The sequence below is a fragment of the Lethenteron reissneri genome, chromosome 25, assembly GCF_015708825.2.
Source record: "Lethenteron reissneri isolate LAM-NWPU_2019-01 chromosome 25, ASM1570882v1, whole genome shotgun sequence".
Lineage (NCBI taxonomy): Eukaryota > Metazoa > Chordata > Hyperoartia > Petromyzontiformes > Petromyzontidae > Lethenteron > Lethenteron reissneri.
In genome coordinates, this window is record NC_083803.1 from 3151979 (window position 1) to 3171041 (window position 19063).

At 48.3% G+C, this 19063-nt stretch overlaps 1 protein-coding gene across 1 annotated transcript in view; it reads left to right on the forward strand.

Moving 5' to 3' along the window:
* Window positions 1-19063, forward strand: part of SYNE1 (spectrin repeat containing nuclear envelope protein 1) — a 163708-nt gene that overhangs the window by 105684 nt on the left and 38961 nt on the right. The window contains 28 exon segments of the mRNA XM_061558914.1: window positions 1749-1868; window positions 2598-2698; window positions 3522-3693; window positions 4315-4455; window positions 4850-5011; window positions 5365-5574; window positions 6199-6300; window positions 6546-6659; window positions 7098-7298; window positions 7810-7983; window positions 8546-8677; window positions 8963-9159; window positions 9292-9424; window positions 9624-9806; window positions 10315-10464; window positions 10781-10957; window positions 11249-11404; window positions 11586-11741; window positions 12158-12328; window positions 12431-12564; window positions 13752-13956; window positions 14644-14826; window positions 14943-15089; window positions 15478-15632; window positions 16246-16393; window positions 17097-17191; window positions 17674-17911; window positions 18295-18489. Coding sequence (XP_061414898.1) covers window positions 1749-1868; window positions 2598-2698; window positions 3522-3693; window positions 4315-4455; window positions 4850-5011; window positions 5365-5574; window positions 6199-6300; window positions 6546-6659; window positions 7098-7298; window positions 7810-7983; window positions 8546-8677; window positions 8963-9159; window positions 9292-9424; window positions 9624-9806; window positions 10315-10464; window positions 10781-10957; window positions 11249-11404; window positions 11586-11741; window positions 12158-12328; window positions 12431-12564; window positions 13752-13956; window positions 14644-14826; window positions 14943-15089; window positions 15478-15632; window positions 16246-16393; window positions 17097-17191; window positions 17674-17911; window positions 18295-18489 — 4452 coding nt within the window.

A 19063-nucleotide genomic window follows, 5' to 3' on the forward strand; every position in this document is an offset into this window, starting at 1 on the left:
CAATAAGGTAGGGCATTGATAAGGGTAGATTTGAAGCTTTCGTGACTGCAAGGATTCATATTCTTAGGTTTTTTCGGTAAAGTCACGTAGGTAAAACATCAAAATTAATGAAAATGAAATAAAATAAAAATGCCTCCGAAACGTCGTGATTTTTATTTTATTTTATTTTCATTATTTTGATGTTTTACCTACGTGACTTTACCAAAAAAACCTAAGAACATTGATAAGGGGTTGACATGAATGCGTGTCAATCATGAGGGTTGTTTGTTAGACCACACTTCCAAATTCCAAATGCTGGCCTCTGCAGCTTTTTAAAAGGGGGTGGGCGGACGGAGAGGGGGGCATCAGTACTGATTGAGATATCACTCGCCACTGATGTTAACCGTGTTGTTGAACTCATGTCATGGAGTCAGGATCCTTGGTTCAGATAGTTCAGTGTGCTAACCAAGATGCCACCACTCCACCCTATACATTACAGAGTGGATGAGTAAGCAGCACCAAGTGTAAATGCTTTCAAGTGATTTCTCACGTGTGTGTGTGTATAGCAGTCAGTATTTTGTACATGGTTACCAAAAGTTAATTTAACCTTCATTGGTAAATTATTTAAATGATTTAATTTATTAATGTAGCGGAAAATGTTTTTATTTTACACTGACTTGAATTAACAGTGTTCTGTAATGGTCATATTTTTACACTTATTTTGGCACGCGATGTATGAACCTTGTTTTGCTGCAGGCAAAGTTGTCTTGTCTTGGCGCGGCAGCTGCGAAGAGAGAAACTAATACAGTAAAGTGCCTATATTTTGCTTGTGTGCAGTGTGCTGATAAAAAAAAAAGAGTATCACAGATACAGATACATAATTAGCTGTTTGCAGTGTCGCTTTCTTGGTCAATGAAATGGAATCATGTGAAGTAATTAAAGAAAACATCCAAACCTTTTGGGAGGACATTAACATGCTATCACATTTAATCACCTTTAGTATGATGCTGATTTACATTTTTTCAACTTTATTTTTGCAGTTAATCATATTCCTAACTGATCTAAAATTCGATTTAACAAGTCATATGTTGACAAGATTGCCAATTTTTTTTATGTCCAAAGGCCATTCAAGTGAAACACAGGCTAAGTTAAGTAGTGTCACCACAGGGTCGAGCTTGGATAACCACTCAAACGTCAACTTCACAAGAGCTGTGTGCTCATCCCATGAGGATGAAAGCACTTATTTGTAAAACCTCCAGCGTTCGAGTTAATGACCGTGCAGCACCACTTCCCAGGCATGTAATAAATTGTTGATGTATCCATTAGAATCCATTCTGTACACTCATGATACCCGTGCGTGCGTTAAAATGTTGCGTGGAAGAATTGATAATTTCACAAGTCGTGGAAATTGTATGTAAATATGCTCAAGGTAGCGTTTACAGAAAGTGAGCGAAGAAAAAATATGTAAAAACTAGGAAAATAGAGGGTAATAATAACAGTAACACAAGACAGTAAGTTAATGATGCAACAAATAATTGATTTATTGTATCAAATCATGACTTTGTGGCAAACCACCGCCGTTGCAGTGTTGGGAGGTGGCAGTAGGGAAGTGAATCAATGCGTGCCAAATACTTACTTACCTCGTGTTCCACTTGAGCCAGAGCTCAGGCTTCGCGTGGCTGCCGATGCCGTGTGCCGCACACACCGTGCTGCTGCCGACGTCGCGTCCCGTGCAGCCCCTTGACCCGGGCGTGTGTCCCACACGGCAGGAGGCGTGCGTGGGCATCGCGGACGACGGCACGGTGGAGGCCGGGCCCAGCATCCAGGAGTGGCTGAGTGAGGCCAAAGCGCGGCACGTGGTTCGCCAGGACACGATGCAGAGACAGAAGGTGAGGGCCCCTGCCCTGGCCGCGGACACTCGCTCCTTACAGTTGCAGGCTCTCTATGAGAACACCACTGGCGTACCGCCGGTGAGTTATGAGGAGTGGAACGTTAACTGTGGAGCAAAACGGTTTGTGCTTGCTTGAGTGTGCACCGAGTGTGTCCGTGCAGCGTTTTGGGTGTTAGCCCGTCATTGTTTGGGTTTTCTCCCAGGTGCTTTGTTATCCTCCCACAAGCCAAATAATCATGAATGGTATAGGGCGATCATCCCAATGTAGGATCCTCTTAAATAAGAGCAATTTGACTCGTTGAGGCTATCCTGTATACATAATTGGCATCTTTCGATGTAATGCTTTTGTGACTGCATGGATTCATCTTCTTGGTTATTTCGGTAAAGTCACATAGAAGGGAAATAATAAAATAATAATAAAACATAATCAAAATTCACATCAGCTGCAAAGAACCAAGAGGATAATTGGCATCATTGGTCATTATTGGAGGCATTGATGTCTGTATCAAGAAGGCTTAGAAAAGGAAGTGGGAGACAACTCAATCGAGTCAAGTTATATGGGACTGGAAAGAGAGACGAAGAGAGAGAGAGAGTTTCTATGGCTGTGCTGTACGAGGAGAGGGCAATGAGTCGAGCATCAAGGAACGCATGTGAAGTCGACTCCGTCGATTGTGGCTGACGATGGTGTGAACGGTGCCGACTGTTGTTTTCACGCACGGGGCTTCAGCAGGAGCTGGAGCAGCAGCTGGCGGAGCAGAAGAGCCTCCTCAAGTCGGTGGCAAGCCAGGGGGAGCTGCTCCTCTCGCACAGCAATGAAGCCCAGAGCGGGTACGGCCTGCACGCGTGGCATCACAGGAACACACACCAAAGACTTTCCTTATGTGTCTCCCTCGTCATTATGGTGTATTCTAAAGCGGTGTACTGCTACGTGCCTGACAGATTCAGAATTCTGTTCAGCTGGGGTGTTTTAGTTCAGCTCTGTGACAGTTTAAAGATACATTGCATATTCTGACCACAAGCATTGTGGTTAATGCAGACATGATTCCTTGTAAAAGGTTTCAGTTTGGTGTTTTAACATCTCGACACCTGTTTTGTTGTCGGAAAAAATATTCTCATATTTTGGTACTGGCAAAGGAGGTCCCATGATGACTTCTATTACGTGAGCACTTATCACCACGTGTGTTGTACAGCGTCCTGAGATGCAATTGTTTCTGCCATTGCTTCTGGGCACTGCTCTATAAATCCACGTCTTTTATGTATGTACATACGTATGTTGAACTACTTTCGCACCATACGAAGCCAACCGTGCTAATCGGAGGTGCGGGGAAGGACAACAAACGGAAGACAAAAAACTGTTCGAAAGACGTGAGTTTTCAATCTAGATTTAAAAGTGCATAGCTTCAGTGCCTTCTAATATTGGAAGGAAGTGCCTTCCAGATGGCCGTAGAAGCACATCTGAAAGTGTGTGATGCTGTGATGGCTAGGCAAAGTCCGCTGCGAGGATGACGAGAGTTCATGTGTGATGGCTTATGCTGCTTGACGAGGTCAGCCAGGTATGGTGGTTGTATTGCAATAGAGCCGTGACATCGTAACCCGTGCAACGTCAAGGTGAGGACACCTGGTCTCGCTCTCTCTCTCTCGTTCATCATAGCCAAGCGGGTGGCGGTGTCGTCGCGGGTCCGGACTCTCTCTCCGAAGAGGTCTCCTTTGAGCCAGAGAACGGCAGTCGACAGATGCGTAAGAAGTGGCAGCTGCTGGGCCAGGAGGTGGCCAACAAACAACGGATCCTGCTGGAGACGCTGCAGCAGGACACCTCCATGCAGGTGCAGCTCGAGTCGCGATTGCTGCTGCGGCTGATGTGTGAATTCCTGTTGGTTTTCTTCACGTAATGAATGAGTTGCAGAGGTTTCAATGGAATAGTTTTAAATTTTACTGGAGGACAAAACTAATTCTGTAAGGATTCAGTACATATCGGTGGGGGGGGGGGGGTGTACATGTGTCCAAGTGTCCAAGCTCTGATCGTGTACACAACTGTAGATGCTGCGTGTACGTGCCGTGTGTATGTTCCGTACACACTCTGTATGTAGACTCTTTGAGTGCGTGCCGCATGCGTGTATGCATAGTGATTAGCACGCTGAGCTATGAACCCAGCAATCCAAGTTCGATTCCCGCTCACGGTCGACACCATTGACGATTATATCTGAACCGGTCTTGGGCCTCCCCTAAGTCGACTCAGCCCCAAATGTCTACCTGGTGTGGTGTGTGGTAAACATCGCCACTAGGGAGACAAAGGCGGCCTGGCATGGTGCTGGCCACCGACGCCCTCGTGTGCCATGCCGAACTTCATAGGTGCTCGCTAACAGCAATTGCTCCTACAGTCTGTTACAAGCTATACGGGGGAACTTTGTCTTTGTGTGCCTGCGTGCGCCGGCCACATGGTGAAGGTGTACGGCCGAGCGAGTGGCACTGCAGGCGCTGGGGCGGCGCCATTCCTGGTGGACCACGGGGCCCTGGAGCGCTCGCGAGACGCCGTCCTCGTCACCTACAGCGGCCTCGAGGAGGCGCTGGAGGACGCTGGCCTCCAGGTGCTGATCGGGCGATCGCAGCTCCCCCACCGCCCTCTTGTCGCCTCTGCTCCACTGCTGGATGGACTCGTGTTGCACGGAGTTCACTCTGCACGCAGTGTACACATTTTGTTTAAAATGTTTTAGGCGCAGCATTGTTAATCATTTATAACTAAGAACAGTGCATGTGATATTGTAATGACACAGAAAGTTAACAAGATGGTTCTATAGTCTATACTGGTGTACTTTGGGAAGCTCGGAGTTAGTAAGGCCCTAAAGCTATTTGTGTGCATCTGCGTGTATGTGTCTATGTTTTTACGTATGCATGTATGTATGTATTGGACACCTTTAGGTGCTTACTAACGGCCCTTTCCCCATCAGTCTCTTAGCGTCTCTTTGTTTACGTTGAAAACAGGGCCACCACCCTGTGTCGGTGGAGCTCGGTCTCGAGCTAGAGCAGAAGCTGTTCACGGCCTCCAAGGCCACGAGTGGGTGGCTCGACGGCGTGGAGGACAAACTGTTTGCCAGTGCTGCTGCGCCGCCTGACGAGATGGAAGCGCACCTGTGTGTGCAGGAAGTAAGGATTTCGTGCACCTGTGTGTGTTGTATGTGTACATGTTGAACTTCTTTTGCAACGTACGTAGCCAACCGTGCTTATCGGAGGCGTGGGGGAAGGTCAACAAACTAAACACAGGAAGAAACAGTTCTTACTCACCATAACTGCAGTTGTTGAATAAACATTTAAAATCTGTTGATTTTCAATACCTTATATAGGCATGTAATCAGTGCTATCTGTAAAATTACACATTCAAAATTGAGCCATTGATGGGTTTTCATGACCGTACAGATAAGTGAAGTGTGCGATCAGTAACTGCGAGAAAAAAAAATCGCACGCGAACATCGTCTATCATTGACTGCCGCCCCTTCCAGACACTGTACAGGGACGTGGCGCGGATCGCTGAGGAGGTGGACGTGAAGAAGCAGATGTTCCTGAGCGTGCTGCCCGCAGAGACCGGAAACGGGGCGGAGATCGGGGCGACCCTGGCCACGCTGGGGGAGCGGCTCGGCACGCTCGAGCACATGGTGCAGCAGCGCTCCGACGCGCTCAGGGGGCGCCTCGCAGAGGTCACCGAGTACCAGGTCCGCAGTGGGGTTCACAGCGACGGCCATTTTGAACGTTTCACATCGTCACGAGCCATACTCAATTCACAGCTTCGGCAGTTTTGACGGTCTCTCAAAGCTATTATCATCTCTCACGGTCCTGCGATGCAGCAATACACCTGCTGTAGCACGTGCACATGAACTGATTTCGTCACTCCATTTTCACCCATAGTGGACATCCTCTCGGACGTGTCCGATTCCTTGGCTGCTACTCCAACATTCGTCTTGACCACCGGCCATCACCCCTTCTCTTGACATGTCCTGCCAAAACTCACTATTCTTAAGTCTATAATATGCCTCTAACATTCAAGTGTTTTCTCAATGTTCGTTCTTGTTTTTTTGGGGAGGGGCATTGTCCAAGGTTACCAGGTCTTATGCTCTCATTAAAAACGTTCTTCTCGAGGAAAATTTTGAAATTGCTTTTCATAATCAAATTCAGCCTTTCAAAGGCACTCCAATCCACCTAGTGCCATCTCTTTATTTCATCTAAATTCACGTCCACAAAAGATAATAATAATAATAATAATAAATGCAGTGCCACTTTGAGATGAAATGTCTTGCGCACTTCACCTCAAACATCCATGTTTCTCGCCGTGTGTTCAGACGGAGCTGAGTGTACTTCAAGGCCTCCTGTCTGACCATAAGAGCTCCATTCAGCAGAAGCTGGCTGACAGCTTGGAGGATAAAGTTTCTGAGCAACTGCAGGTAGGCAATGCCTTTTATCTGTTTCAAAATTATCACGATTTATACACGCACTTCGACTAGAATTGGGCAGTTCACAATACAAACGAAAGTACATTGATAAACAGTACGCGTTGTATTGGTAAATGACGTATCCTGGCTGGCGATGCATGTGAACACGGATATGTTCTTGTTGGTGATGTGTGCTTCTACGTGATGTGATGGAATGCTGGTGTGTGTGATGTGCACCGTGTGCCCTGTGTGTGCAGGTGCTGGAGGATCTGGAGGCAGGCCTGCGTGCGCTGGAGATGCGTGTGTCCGCGTTGAAGGATCACCATGAGGAGCTCGATCCAGCTGTCCTGCAGGAATCTCACAGGCTGCAGGTGACAGAGCACAAATGTCTTTGAACTGCCCAAATCTAAACAATATTGCATTGAAATTATATATATTTTTGTTATATGTAAAAAAAAAAATATTCAGCGGAAATATCTCTTTAGTTAATGAATGGATGCTTATCTTATCACACTGTTAATTAAGCGGATGTTACATGCAATCGTTATTGTGCATGAATATAAAAAGTGTGTCGTGTCCGAGTAGACTACAAGAATAAAACCAATTACGAGTAAACAGCATTTGTCAAACTCAGCTTATTATGAATTCGAGGACATTCATTATCTTACTGTACATCGTTGGCCATTGTCTCTCAAATAGGGAGTTAACTCAGAACTAAAACACCAAAACATTTTTTGTTTAAACAGAAGAACTAATTATGAGACAATGCGTGTGTGTTGGTATGCCTGCTGCTGCTGTTGCCTTGCCAGGACACGTACGAGGAGCTGATGAGACTGCTGGGGGCGCGGCGAGCGGAGTTAGGCCATGACCTGGCACTGGAGGCACAGCTGGAGCGAGCGCTGCGTGACCTCTCGGACATGATCGACATGGGAAACAAGAAGCTGGCGTTTGCCACGCACACCTCGGCCGGCAGCCGGGAGCAAGTCTCCAGCCAGCTACACAAGCACAAGGTAACGGGCCACACTGGCTCCAGCACACTCACACGGCAGGACACGATCAAACTGTTCATATCTTTATATTACCAGGTAAGGCCCACTGAGCTATAAAGCTATTTTTCAGAAGCGACCTGGCCATAAATGATAGCTCAACAAAGTGGCTTATCACGTGGAAATTAATAGCAGCCAAATACTCTTAAACGCATGTTTCTAAATGTGGAGGGAAAAACCGGAGGACCCGGACAAAAATCTACGCAACCACGTGGAGAACATGCATACTTCAAATATCCAGGCGTCAGAGCCGAGATCGAACCCATGACCTCCTGCATACCAGGCAAGGGAGATAACATCTCACCACCACAGCACCCCTGACCCGGCCCTGCGGGGGGGGGGAGCCATCTAATGCACTTGAGCACACTGAACATTTAACTAATTAAAAGTGTAATTAACGTGTCATTAAAAAGTAATACCTCCGTGTGATGTCACTGTCATGTGCTTGACGTGTGCTTGGCGTGGGCACTCGCAGGATTTTTTCCAGAGCCTGGCGGGGCTGCAGCTGAGTGTCGAGGGCCTGGCTGAGAGCGTGTGCCGTGGGAGTCGGCAGCGCCATGCCAAGCTGCGCTCGGGGCTACTGGCGGCGGCCGCCGCTCTGCAGGACAGAGCGCACGAGCGCGGCGTCCAGCTCGAGCGCATCCTGCAGGTGCCCTCCTCACTCGCGCGCGGCTACGTCACACCGCGCTCCGGCAGGCTCAACCTCGGCCTCACTTTGCTCTGCAGTCTCCCTACCGCCACACACCGACCATGCGTGCCGTGTGCCGTGCCGTTAGCCGTCACGCTGGCGTCATGGCAATGAAGCATTTATCTTCTTGGTTATTTCGGTAAAGTCACGTAGAATGGAAATAATAAAATAATAAAAATAAAACATAATAAAATCATTCTCACGACGTTTCGGCCACAACGCAAGCAGCCGTCCTCAGGTGAAGAAGCAGCCGTCGTCAGGTGAATAACAGGTCTGTCGAGAAGACAGAGTCTGTCTTCTCGACAGACCTGTTCTTCACCTGACGACGGCTGCTTGTGTTGTGGCCGAAACGTCGTGAGAATTATTTTATTATGTTTTATTTTTATTATTTCTATTCTACATGACTTTACCGAAAGAACCAAGAAGATGAATCCCTGCAGTCACGAAAGCTTTAAATCGAAAATGAAGCATTTGCGAACGGAGAAGTCGGTGTACAGGTGATCACCGTCTGCCTCCGTTGCAGATGTGGGGCTCTGTGGAGGCGGAGTGTGGTAGCCTGGCGGAAGAACTGCAGGCCATGGAGAGTGGCCTCCCCACAAGCGGGACGCATGATGAGACTGAGGAGGCGCTCGCCAACCGTGCTGCCCTCTACAAGGTCACCGCCGCTGCCATGCAGTGACACTGCTACTGCTACTGACAACATGCCACTGACATCATGCCACTTTACACTGTGCTGCTGACATTGTGCCATTCATGCTGCTCTGACCTACCTCCACATAAATTAAACCTGTGACTGCACTGATCTCACGGGCATGGAATATCCTTTGTGACTTTCTGGGTTTCATTGACGCACTCCATAAGCAATCAGGTCCCCAAGACCAATGCTGATTGTTTGCCTTATTGTGCCTGCTTTGCTCTGCGCCGCAACCGTAAACGACAGAAACTCAAGGAGAGCCTTGCGGAGAGGCAACCTCGGCTGCACGCGGTGCTGGAGGACGGGCGGCAGCTGCTGGGCTGGCTGTCGTGCCCCGCGCTCGACTCGCAGCTCACGGAGCTGGGCGAGCGCTGGCTCGGCGCTTCGGCGCGCACCGCGCGGGAGCTGCAGCGAGCGGAGGCACTGCTTCAGCACTCGGCCAGGTCCGCGTTGCCCAAGCTCGCACCCAGTGGCCCGTGGCAGAGAATGAAACCTATTGCTGCAGTTGCCTTACCGGTGTTATGTCATTGCAGGGCACGAGAATTCGTGTTTGATTTCGTATGCTAACTGGTCAGGTTTCAGAAGGAGAGCGCTGAACTCTGCGAGTGGCTCGAGGCCTCGGAGGCGAAGGTGGCAATCTGGAGGGAGCACGTTCTCAACGAGCCGCAGGACCCAGATGTGACACGGCAGCACCTGTCAGATTTCCTGGTTCGTTGTTTCTTCACACTCTGATATTTTTTCCAGGCAGACTGAACTGTTCCTACGAAGCACTGTAATTGGATACAAATTGCAAGAATCAAACTGGGAAACTGTAAATGAGCCATATGACACACGGCGCACAGCTCCGCATGATGTTTCAACAATATTCACATCGATGGCAACTGTGCCTGTTATTGTCCCCCCCCAGACCTTTTCGAAAGACGTGGACGCCAGGGTGGCCCTGAAAGCGTCGGTCATGAGCACGGGGGGCCAGCTGCAGCGGCTGAAGCGGGCGGATGTCGCTGACGTGCGGGCTCGCCTGGCGCAGCTGGACGAGCGCTGGTGCCGCTTGCTGGCGGTCGTGCCCCTGCTGCAGGACAAGCTGCAGCAGGTGCGACGGGCACACGGCGCGACGCATCGACGCGGCTCGCCGGCTGCAGTGGGGGACGCACGGACGGGAATTCACGATCGCAAGGGAGGCCAGGGCCATCAAGCAGAAAAGAAGCTGAAATGTGTTTCGTGGCTTTGATGACAGGAAACTCGAGTTTATTTTCTCAAACTATACATATCTCACCAACAGCGATGAAAGAATGCCAAATAACAGAGAGGTGGTGCAATAGGCTAATCTTTAGACAATGACTTAGAGTAGAGAGAGAGGACAAATTGATGTCTGTAATTTTAAACAAAAATAATATAAAAGCATGGGTTCATTTGAAAACACGGGAAAGGTGAACGAATTCTTCCATAAGGGTTAATTTCCATTTGTTTTTTGTGTGATGCAAAAATGTATCGCTTCTTCATCTCAGTGACATCTTGGTGGCACTGCAGGGAAATACTTCTTCCATGTACGTTGTTGTAGCTGGCCTCTCCATGGCTTGCCCGTGTCCGCTCCCTTCCAGGCACAGATGGAGAGACTTCCATCCCGAGAGGCGATGACCGAGATGGGAAACTGGATGGAGCTGATGGAGAAGATGGTGAAGGACGATGAGATCAAGATCCAGGATCTGGCGGGAGCCGATGCTGTCAAGCGACACCTCCAGAAGTACAGGGTGAGGAGTGGATCTGCAAATAGCACCACATGTATATGCAGATGGAAGCAATGACACTGTTACAGTTTACAATTTTAAACATTGCATGGATAGGCTTGCACCCACTGAAGGAATGTGGAATATCCATGGCCAGAGATGAGTAGTGCCCATCCCGTGTTTAAGCACGGAGACACTCTCACTTCACGGATTCTCGTTTGACTCATTACATGTTAGAGAAATACTTGTAAATGTACAATTGACATTACTCTGCCAGTGCGGCAGTGCTTAGTAGCGATGCGCTTTGTTCGCGGTGGATGCTGCTGTTGTCGCATCGCAGGGCTACAAGGTGGAGCTGGGCAGCAAGCAGCTGGTGATCGACTTTGTGAACCAGTCGATGCAGCACGTGAGCGGCCAAGACGTGGAAAGCAAGCGTAGTGACAAGACCGACTTTGCCGAGCGACTGGGAACCATGAACCAACGCTGGCAGCTCCTGCAGGCAACGGTCACCAACAAGGCAAGAGTCTGCGTGAAGTGTCTCAGGACTCCACACACCTCCAACTGCAGCCTCGTGAATAATCCAGTCACAATTTGGGATCGCGGTTCATTTTGATAATCGACTGTCTTACGTCTCATTTTTATCGTCTGATGTGAATTCTTTTTATATTCGCTTCGTCGATGAAGCGAATATCGATTCATCTATTGCATAATAATCCTTCCACGTAACTTGTGTAAGTAGAAATTAAATCTGCACCGTTACCGTCTGCTCTGACGGTTTCAATAGAGAATTCATGTTTGGGGTTGACAGGTCCAGGAGCTGGAGGCTGTCCTGGATGGCTGGGCCGAGCACGAGAGCAGTGTGCAGTCGCTGCGCTGCTGGCTGCAAGAGCAGAGCACACGGCTGCAGGGCTTCCAGCGTGCCGGCGACCAGGCGTCCGTCCGCACTGCGCTCAAGGAGTGCCAGGTCAGTTCGCTTCGTTTTGCCAGTACGTACGTGCGTTTAACGTCTTTCACGCCGTACGAAGTCAAACGTGCTCATCGAAGGTGCGTGACTCCAGCGGCGTTCTAGTCGTGCCTCTCTCGCCGAGCTAAACCTGTTGCTACGTGGTCCTTATACGAGCGCTCTCCTGATTCACTGGCCTCAGGAAATGGAAGAGCAGCTGCGGGTGAAAGAGAAGGAGGTGGAGAAGGTTGAGCACCATGGGCTCTCTCTGGGGCAGGGCCGAAGCCCTGCGGTGTCCGAAGCCGTCATGTCCACCCTGAAGGACCTCAATCAGCTCTGGGCCAGTGTGGACCATCAGGTCACGTAAATGCATTCCTCACAATGTTTTTATATCACAGTGTCATTAGAGACTTTGATGGAATTTTTACGTTGTTATAACCTTATTGGTGTAACTATGCTACAGATAAGAGAAAGCATGTATGATGGTAACCATTCACACTTGCAATGAGTTGTTGAAATGCCATGGTTTGGGGTGACTGATTTGATTTCATAATCGTTCTCTTTGTTTAATTTATACTGTCTAATTTGGATCATTGTGCATTCGTTTTTTTTTCCTCCCTAAGCCTAGGTTTATCAATTGCATAGTATCTGCTCATTATTTATAAAGAATCGCTTTGTACACACGCTTTTCAAAAGACGACGCATTGTTACATGCGTCGTGTCTGAGCGGAGGGTGCTGTGGACGTGCACTGAGTGGAGCCGGTTTTGCTGCAGGTGGGACAGCTGAAGATCGGCCTGCAGGCCGCACTGGAGCACTGGCGGCTCTACAGAGAAGCCCTGGAGGACGTGAACGGGAGGATGATGGAGAACAGCTACAAGCTGGCACGGTACCAGGCCCTGTCAGGCTCCCTGGAGGCCACCGTGTGTCAGGAAGGGAACCTCAAGGTGCGTGTCTCTCCCGCTGCACCTCAGTACAAAAGCGACGCCGTCGTGCCGCCGAATTCGTGATGTACGACTGTGACAGCCGCGCTCGGTGTGGCCCCGCAGACCTTGCAGGAAGAGATGGAGAAGCACGAGGGGTGCATCGGCAGATTCAGCGCCGTCACGGAGCAGCTCACGAAGGGGTTCCACCCGGCGAACAACGAGAGCCTTAAAAAGACTCATCGAGATGTCGCGGAGCGGTGAGGCTCAACGCAGCACCAACAAACTGCAATATTAAATATATTTATAGATGTAATAACCAGATAATAAGAATGACATTCATACTGCGTATATCGTTTAAAAGACCACCCCAAGAAAGCTTAGAATGCACAATTACAAAAAAAATGCATAATTAAAGTGCTGTATTATTGGTAATATTACCCTAGGAAATTAATAAAAAAATAACCCAAGAGTATCTTGACTTTCGTCGCATTGACCTTTCAGCCATTTTCAATTATAACCACATTACATATTTCGTCCACGCGCTTTCCTCTTCCGTCCGATTTCATCCAAAACCTTCCATGACGTTCGCGCCACGTGCCATCTTTTTCGTTCAGTCTTTGAATAGAAGTCGTTCAGTGAGCATCTTTTATATTTGGGTTTATTCATATATTATTAATACTGTACTTATTTCTGTGATTATACTGTAAACAATTCATAGTTATTTTTGTGATAACAGTATAATACTACAGTCTTGATTTGAAGCTTTCGTGACTGCAGGAATCCATACTCTTTGGTTCTTTCGGTAAAGTCACGTCGGTAGAAATAAAATAAAATAAAACAAATGCGATCGAAACGTCGTGATTTGTTTTATTTTATTTCTACCTGCGTGACTTTACTGAAAGAACCAAAGAGTAATACTACAGTGTTTACTTAGGCAAGAATACAAATATTTAAAGGTATCATTTTGTATATTGAGTTTTGTATATTTATTTAGTGTTTATTTATTCTCATGTTTACTTTTCTTTTAATTCTGTTTATTTAGGTTTTGCACGCATGTGTTATAGAGTTACTGTAGTTATTTGCATGTACGTTTTTTGCCACCCAAAATAAATTGGCAAGCTAAATAAAGGCTCTGCTTTAACATTCGTTCATTTTTGACATTCGTCCATGCTCTGGTCCCTAACCAGACGAAAGTGCATGGTATTCCTTGTACACCCCGCTTGCAGTCCCCACTCGGTGGGGCAGCGAGCCCAAACTCCTCCTTCCTCTAAATTCAGGAGCACAGCGTTCGGAACCTATGTCCGCAGAGTTTATGTACCCCCCATGTTGCGTTTCATGCTTTGTACTGGGCTCCTACTGAAATAAAAAAACGACCCACTCTGTTCAAGTAAACGGACACAGAACCACTCAGCTGTTCTGCCATTAACTGTTACATCCTGCACAGGTGGAGCGCCTTTCAGCGGGAGCTGCTGGAGGCTCTGGCCTCATGCAGGGCCCTGCTATCCGTGTGGAGCACCTACCGCGACCGGCACGCCGGCTTGGAGGAGGAGCTCCAGCGGCACGAGGAGCGTAGTGCTGAGCTTCTCAAGACCACCTCCGCCAAGGACAGCGGCGACGGGGATGTGGCACTGCCACTGCTGGATTGCCAGGTGGGCGAAGCGGCGAGCGGATCGTGATTCGTGCCATGATTTTCTGGCTCATGTTCTACTCGTTAAATACCAAGGCCCGATTCGTTTGGATTATTGTTTTCACACTTTTGTGAAATTTCACCGTTAGATGGGAAATTCCAACAAAAGCAATTCCACTTTCTGAAAAAAAGCCCTGCATATAATGAGTAGGCAAAGAGTGCCATTGGAAATCGGGGGCCATACGTGTTGATGTTTTGCGTGCTAGCCTAAGCGATAGGCCGAGCTGATCAATCAGGCAATGTCCATCTCGCACACGAACGCACACACACGCGTACTCTGCCGTAATCCCTGACTAACCCCACGCACTTTGGGCCGTAACTGCAATTTCGAATGGTTTTGTGTTTTCATATCGAATTCGCCGCACAGGAATTTCAAAATGCAGAACGGATCCAATTCTATCCAAATACGTACCTCATTCTGCCAAATCTCGGCACAATAACGGCCGAAAGAGCCACGTGAATTGTACCCCAAGACAGATGGCAACAAAATAATATTTCCTTTGATCTGTGTCACGTATTTTAATTGGTTTGTAACTCCAGGACCCCCTTGCAGAGGTGAGCCGGTTTCATGTTTTGGTAATTTTTTGTTGATTTACGTCATTTTCTGTCAGGTGGTTATTGCGAGACGTTGACATTTGTGTCCTATCAGGCCCTGCAGAGCGAAGTGGAGAAGCTCCATGGTCCCCTGGTGGAGCTGTCACAGCTCGGGGAGAAGCTGAGGGCACGGCTCGATGAGAAGGTGGCTGCTCGCATCAAGGGAGAACTTGGAGCAATCACTCTCCGGCTAGAAAACCTGCAGCAGGCACTGACACGCCAACAAGGCAGCCTACAGGTGCGTTCGTCCATCTACCTACTCAACCGTTATTGAAAATGACCACATTCTCGTTTGCCTGCTTTGAGAAATTAAAGATTTTGATGGAATGTACCTGCGTGTCCTGCTATGCTCAGGGTGGGCTGGAGGAAAACAAAAGATTCTTCCAGAGTCTGGAGTCACTTGAAGGATGGGCCAAGGAGTCAGAGGAGGTCCTCAAGCCCAACGATCCGAACAGCACGGCCATACAGCAAGCCATTCAGGACAGGATGCAGCAGCTCAAGGTAATGATTGCCCTGAGGGATTTAAAGATAGATCGAGTCATCGATTAAAATTGATCATTACGCTCACGATGCATAACATGAAAATACCGTGCATGAAAGTTCATGATTTCCTTTCTTATATATTGAGTACAATTGGGTCATGTGATCTCCACAGCCACGACAGTTGCTATTTTCATCACGACATCAAAGAATTGATTATTGAATCGGATCGTGAACCCGAATTGTGATAGTTGATTGAACGGTGAGAGTGGCTGATCGTTACATGCTTAGATACCCTGGCCAAGTCATCAGCTTCCCAGTAAGAGATCTTTCCCCGTTGCGCTGCATTTGAACGCATTGCTTTTATCGGATTAGACACACATCGACGGGTGCTGTGTCTGCAATTCAGGAGCAGATGCTGAAGTTTGGGGGCTTTGTGCCAGAGCTGGACCGGCTCAATGAGCTGGGCTACCGGCTTCCCCTGGACAACCAGAGCATACGGCGCTTGCAGCTTCTCAACCGCCGCTGGACGCTGCTGTCGGGTCACACCTGCGAGAGGTTTAGGTATGCCCTGCTTCCCACTGCATTCCGTGGCCTCTGCGCTCAGTTCATTCCAGAAAAACCTATAGCCAGTGAACGGATGTCGGTGATGGTCTATACGTTTTCCTCGTTGTCAGCAGTGATAAAAAAAATGTTTGGTTGAAGGCCTCACCAAGCCGCCACTGTCTCTCACGGTTTTTGTGCTGTAGCAGTGAATTGTACGCATGGTGATATTAATTGTTAATGACTCATGTGTCATGATGAATCTTAATCTCATTGTAGAAATTAGGCAGTGTAACTATGCAGTGATTGGGAGTGATTCATACACTCACAATACATGCATCGATTTAATGTGTCACAATTGATGGTTCTTAACGTAAAGAAATTCTATTATAATATAATACATGCGAAGGGATGACAAAAAACTATAGAAATTAGTTTTAAAAAATAAAAACGAGATATAAAAGATGTTGATAAAAAAGCGAATCGTGGACTGAGTCGCAATTTTGAATTGGAGCATTGAATCATCACACATCTAACAGAAATGTAGTCATAATTTAAGACGATTTTTTTTTTCTGGAGAACATTACTGATATTTACTCGGCATATTAACGCCTCTCTGCGCTGTGCTTCGCAGCAAGCTGCAGGAGTTTCTCTTGCAGCGCCAGAGCTTCCTGGAGAAGTGCGAGAGTTGGCTGGAGTTCCTGGAGCACACGGAGGGCACACTCGCCACAGAGATCGCTGGCAGCCACGAAGCCCTCCTGGCACAGCAGCGTTCCCACGAGGCAAGCCTCTGAACCCGGCACTTGGCACTGCCCATGGGACACTGCCCTGCAGCAATGCCCACCGGGGGCTGTGGCCTAGCTTGGAATGATTTAAGCCCCGCCTACTCCCCCGCCATGACCCCTACCCCTCACAATTTGATGAATTGTCCTAATTCGGCGTCCTGATTCAATTCAAGACTACACCCTTGTGTTAAACAATTACATGCAAGACATATGAATTAAAAATTAGTTGGATTCTCAACACGCACATCATGGGTCAGTCAAGTGAAATTGGTAAGCTGCTCCCTTAAGGTACTTTGGGGAGTTTTTGGCTTCCAACAAAGGGGGCGCTATAATCAAGCTTCAATCTCCCCCCCTTTTATAAGATTCACTAGTGGCTGATTAGGTCGGATTCAAGTGCTTTATCTCTAAAAAGAAGGGTGTTACGTGGTGGTGGGGGGGTTATCAATGTTTATTAAAGATGTGCTTTATCCCATTCGGTCAACATTCTAAGAAGACACTCCACCATTGTGTATGCATCATTGATGAAGACTGTGTGGAGACGACCCACTTGGCTATTTCATCGTCGTGCTGAGTCAAAAGGCCCTTTTGAGCCATGATCTACGGAATGTTAGTGTTTCTGAGGAAAAGAGTGGCTATGTCGGCTCTAAGTTTGTTGAGATACGATGTGGTGTTGTTTTCCTGTGGCTGGACGCTTGAGCAGCTCTTCCAGGCGGAGATGTTCAGCCGCCAGCAAATCCTTCACTCCATCATTGTGGACGGACACAGTCTCCTGGACCAAGGCGAGGTGGAGGATAGGTAAGAGCGCGGCTCGTCGCTGCTCTCTCTCTCTCTGTGCAATGCATGGCAAAAGATTACAGTTATGAGTGGAATGTATAGAGTGGCTAAATGCGACCACATATCAAGATGCTGTACAAAATAGGGTAGACACGTGCGTCAAAAGAAAAAGGGGATAAATGAGCATTTGTTTTTTTAGGTGAGGCAGTGAGGGGGTAGAAGGCTATAGAACTGACAAGGGAGATGATGCAATGGTAAGGTGTGGTTGAAGACAATTCAAGAGGCAGCCGGAGAAAGAGATGGTCTTGAGCAGAGGCAGGGTGAGGCAATCGGCAGTGCATCAAAGATCCTCAAAGGGGTGCATGGTGCACTTGTAGAGATTGGCACCTCTCTGCCGTCGGTACACACGGCAAATTATTGCTCACGCACTTACCTTCCACTACAACGCATTCACGCTTGTAAATGTGCTCATGCAACTCAAATCCACGCACGTGTGTACACAGGGATGAGTTTAACCTGAAGCTGACGCTGCTGAGCGACCAGTGGCAGGGCGTGGTGCGGCGGGCGCAGCAACGAAAAGGCATCATCGACGGGCTGCTGGCGCAGTGGCAGCGCTACCAGGAGCTCGCTGCCAAACTACGTGCGAGGCTCGAGCAATGGGCCGACCTCGCCAGACCGCAGCCTCTCCCGCCGAGGTCGCTCAGCCTGCAGCAGGCCCGCGCACTCCTTGATGACCTTCAGGCAAGCTCACGCACACAATCTAATGGAAGGAAGGCTCTTCACTGCAAGAAGACGGAGTGATGAGATCCGCTCGTGCACAGGAGCTAGATGGATCATGAGATATGGTGACGGATTGGAGAGACTTTATTCTAGCAGTGGATAGATCGTCCCAGGATTTTGATTCTATGAAAATACAAAAAAATATAAACGTAAGCCTATTATATGATTTTAGCGACAGCGTTGTTAATTAAGAGCATGCTCTATGTCCGTCACTACGTGGCCCAAGCAATGTTATCTGTTTAGCCACACCCTTCATATTTTATCACTTGATTTAAGCCCCACATTGGACAGAAGCCTCGCTGATGAAGCCTGTGCATCACGCTGTGTCTTCCCGCGGCCTGCAGATGCGTGAGAAGGCCTTCCAGAGGCAGCAAGGGAACTACATCGTGAGCGTGGAGGCGGGCAAGCAGCTGTTGCTGTCGGCCGACGCGTCCACGGAGGAGGAGCTGCAGGCTGAGCTCACGGGATTCCAGCAGAGCTGGAAGGCGGTTGGGAAACATCTGGAGCAGCGGCGCCGCCAGGTCGCCACGCTTCTGCAGGTGAGTGCCGTCCAAGCGCAGCGCGCTGGCGGAGAAGGGGCCGTCCAGCGAGCCTTTCCCGCAGTCGGGCTGGTGTGAGCCTGGCTCGCCGTTGCATTAAAAATACAATGGTGTGACAACATGGCTGACCTTTTGGATCACGTACCAGTGCAGATTATTTTAAGGAAAAGTGGTCAATAAAGATGAATGTTATGTCTCAGAGAGTTCACCAACATTTTTTTTATGGGATTGGTGGTGCGTGTTGCATGTCGGTTTATTTGCCACAATACAGTTTTATTGGGTTAGATCGCGTAAATATAAATGTGTCTTTAAACCCACCACCACCCGACACAGCCAATTAGTAAGGTTTGTCACGTAAACAAAACATGCCAATTCGTTACTAGTACAGCACACCGGTGTGTTGGAGAGCAAATCCACAAGACTAATTTGGCTGTGTCGGGTGGTGGTGGGTTTAACGACACATTTATATTTATGCGATCTAAACAAAAAAAAACGGTATTGTGGATGATATTGGTCGCGAAAACATACGTGTTAAATCGGTTTATGTTGTATGGTATTTTTTATTGTGCTCTTA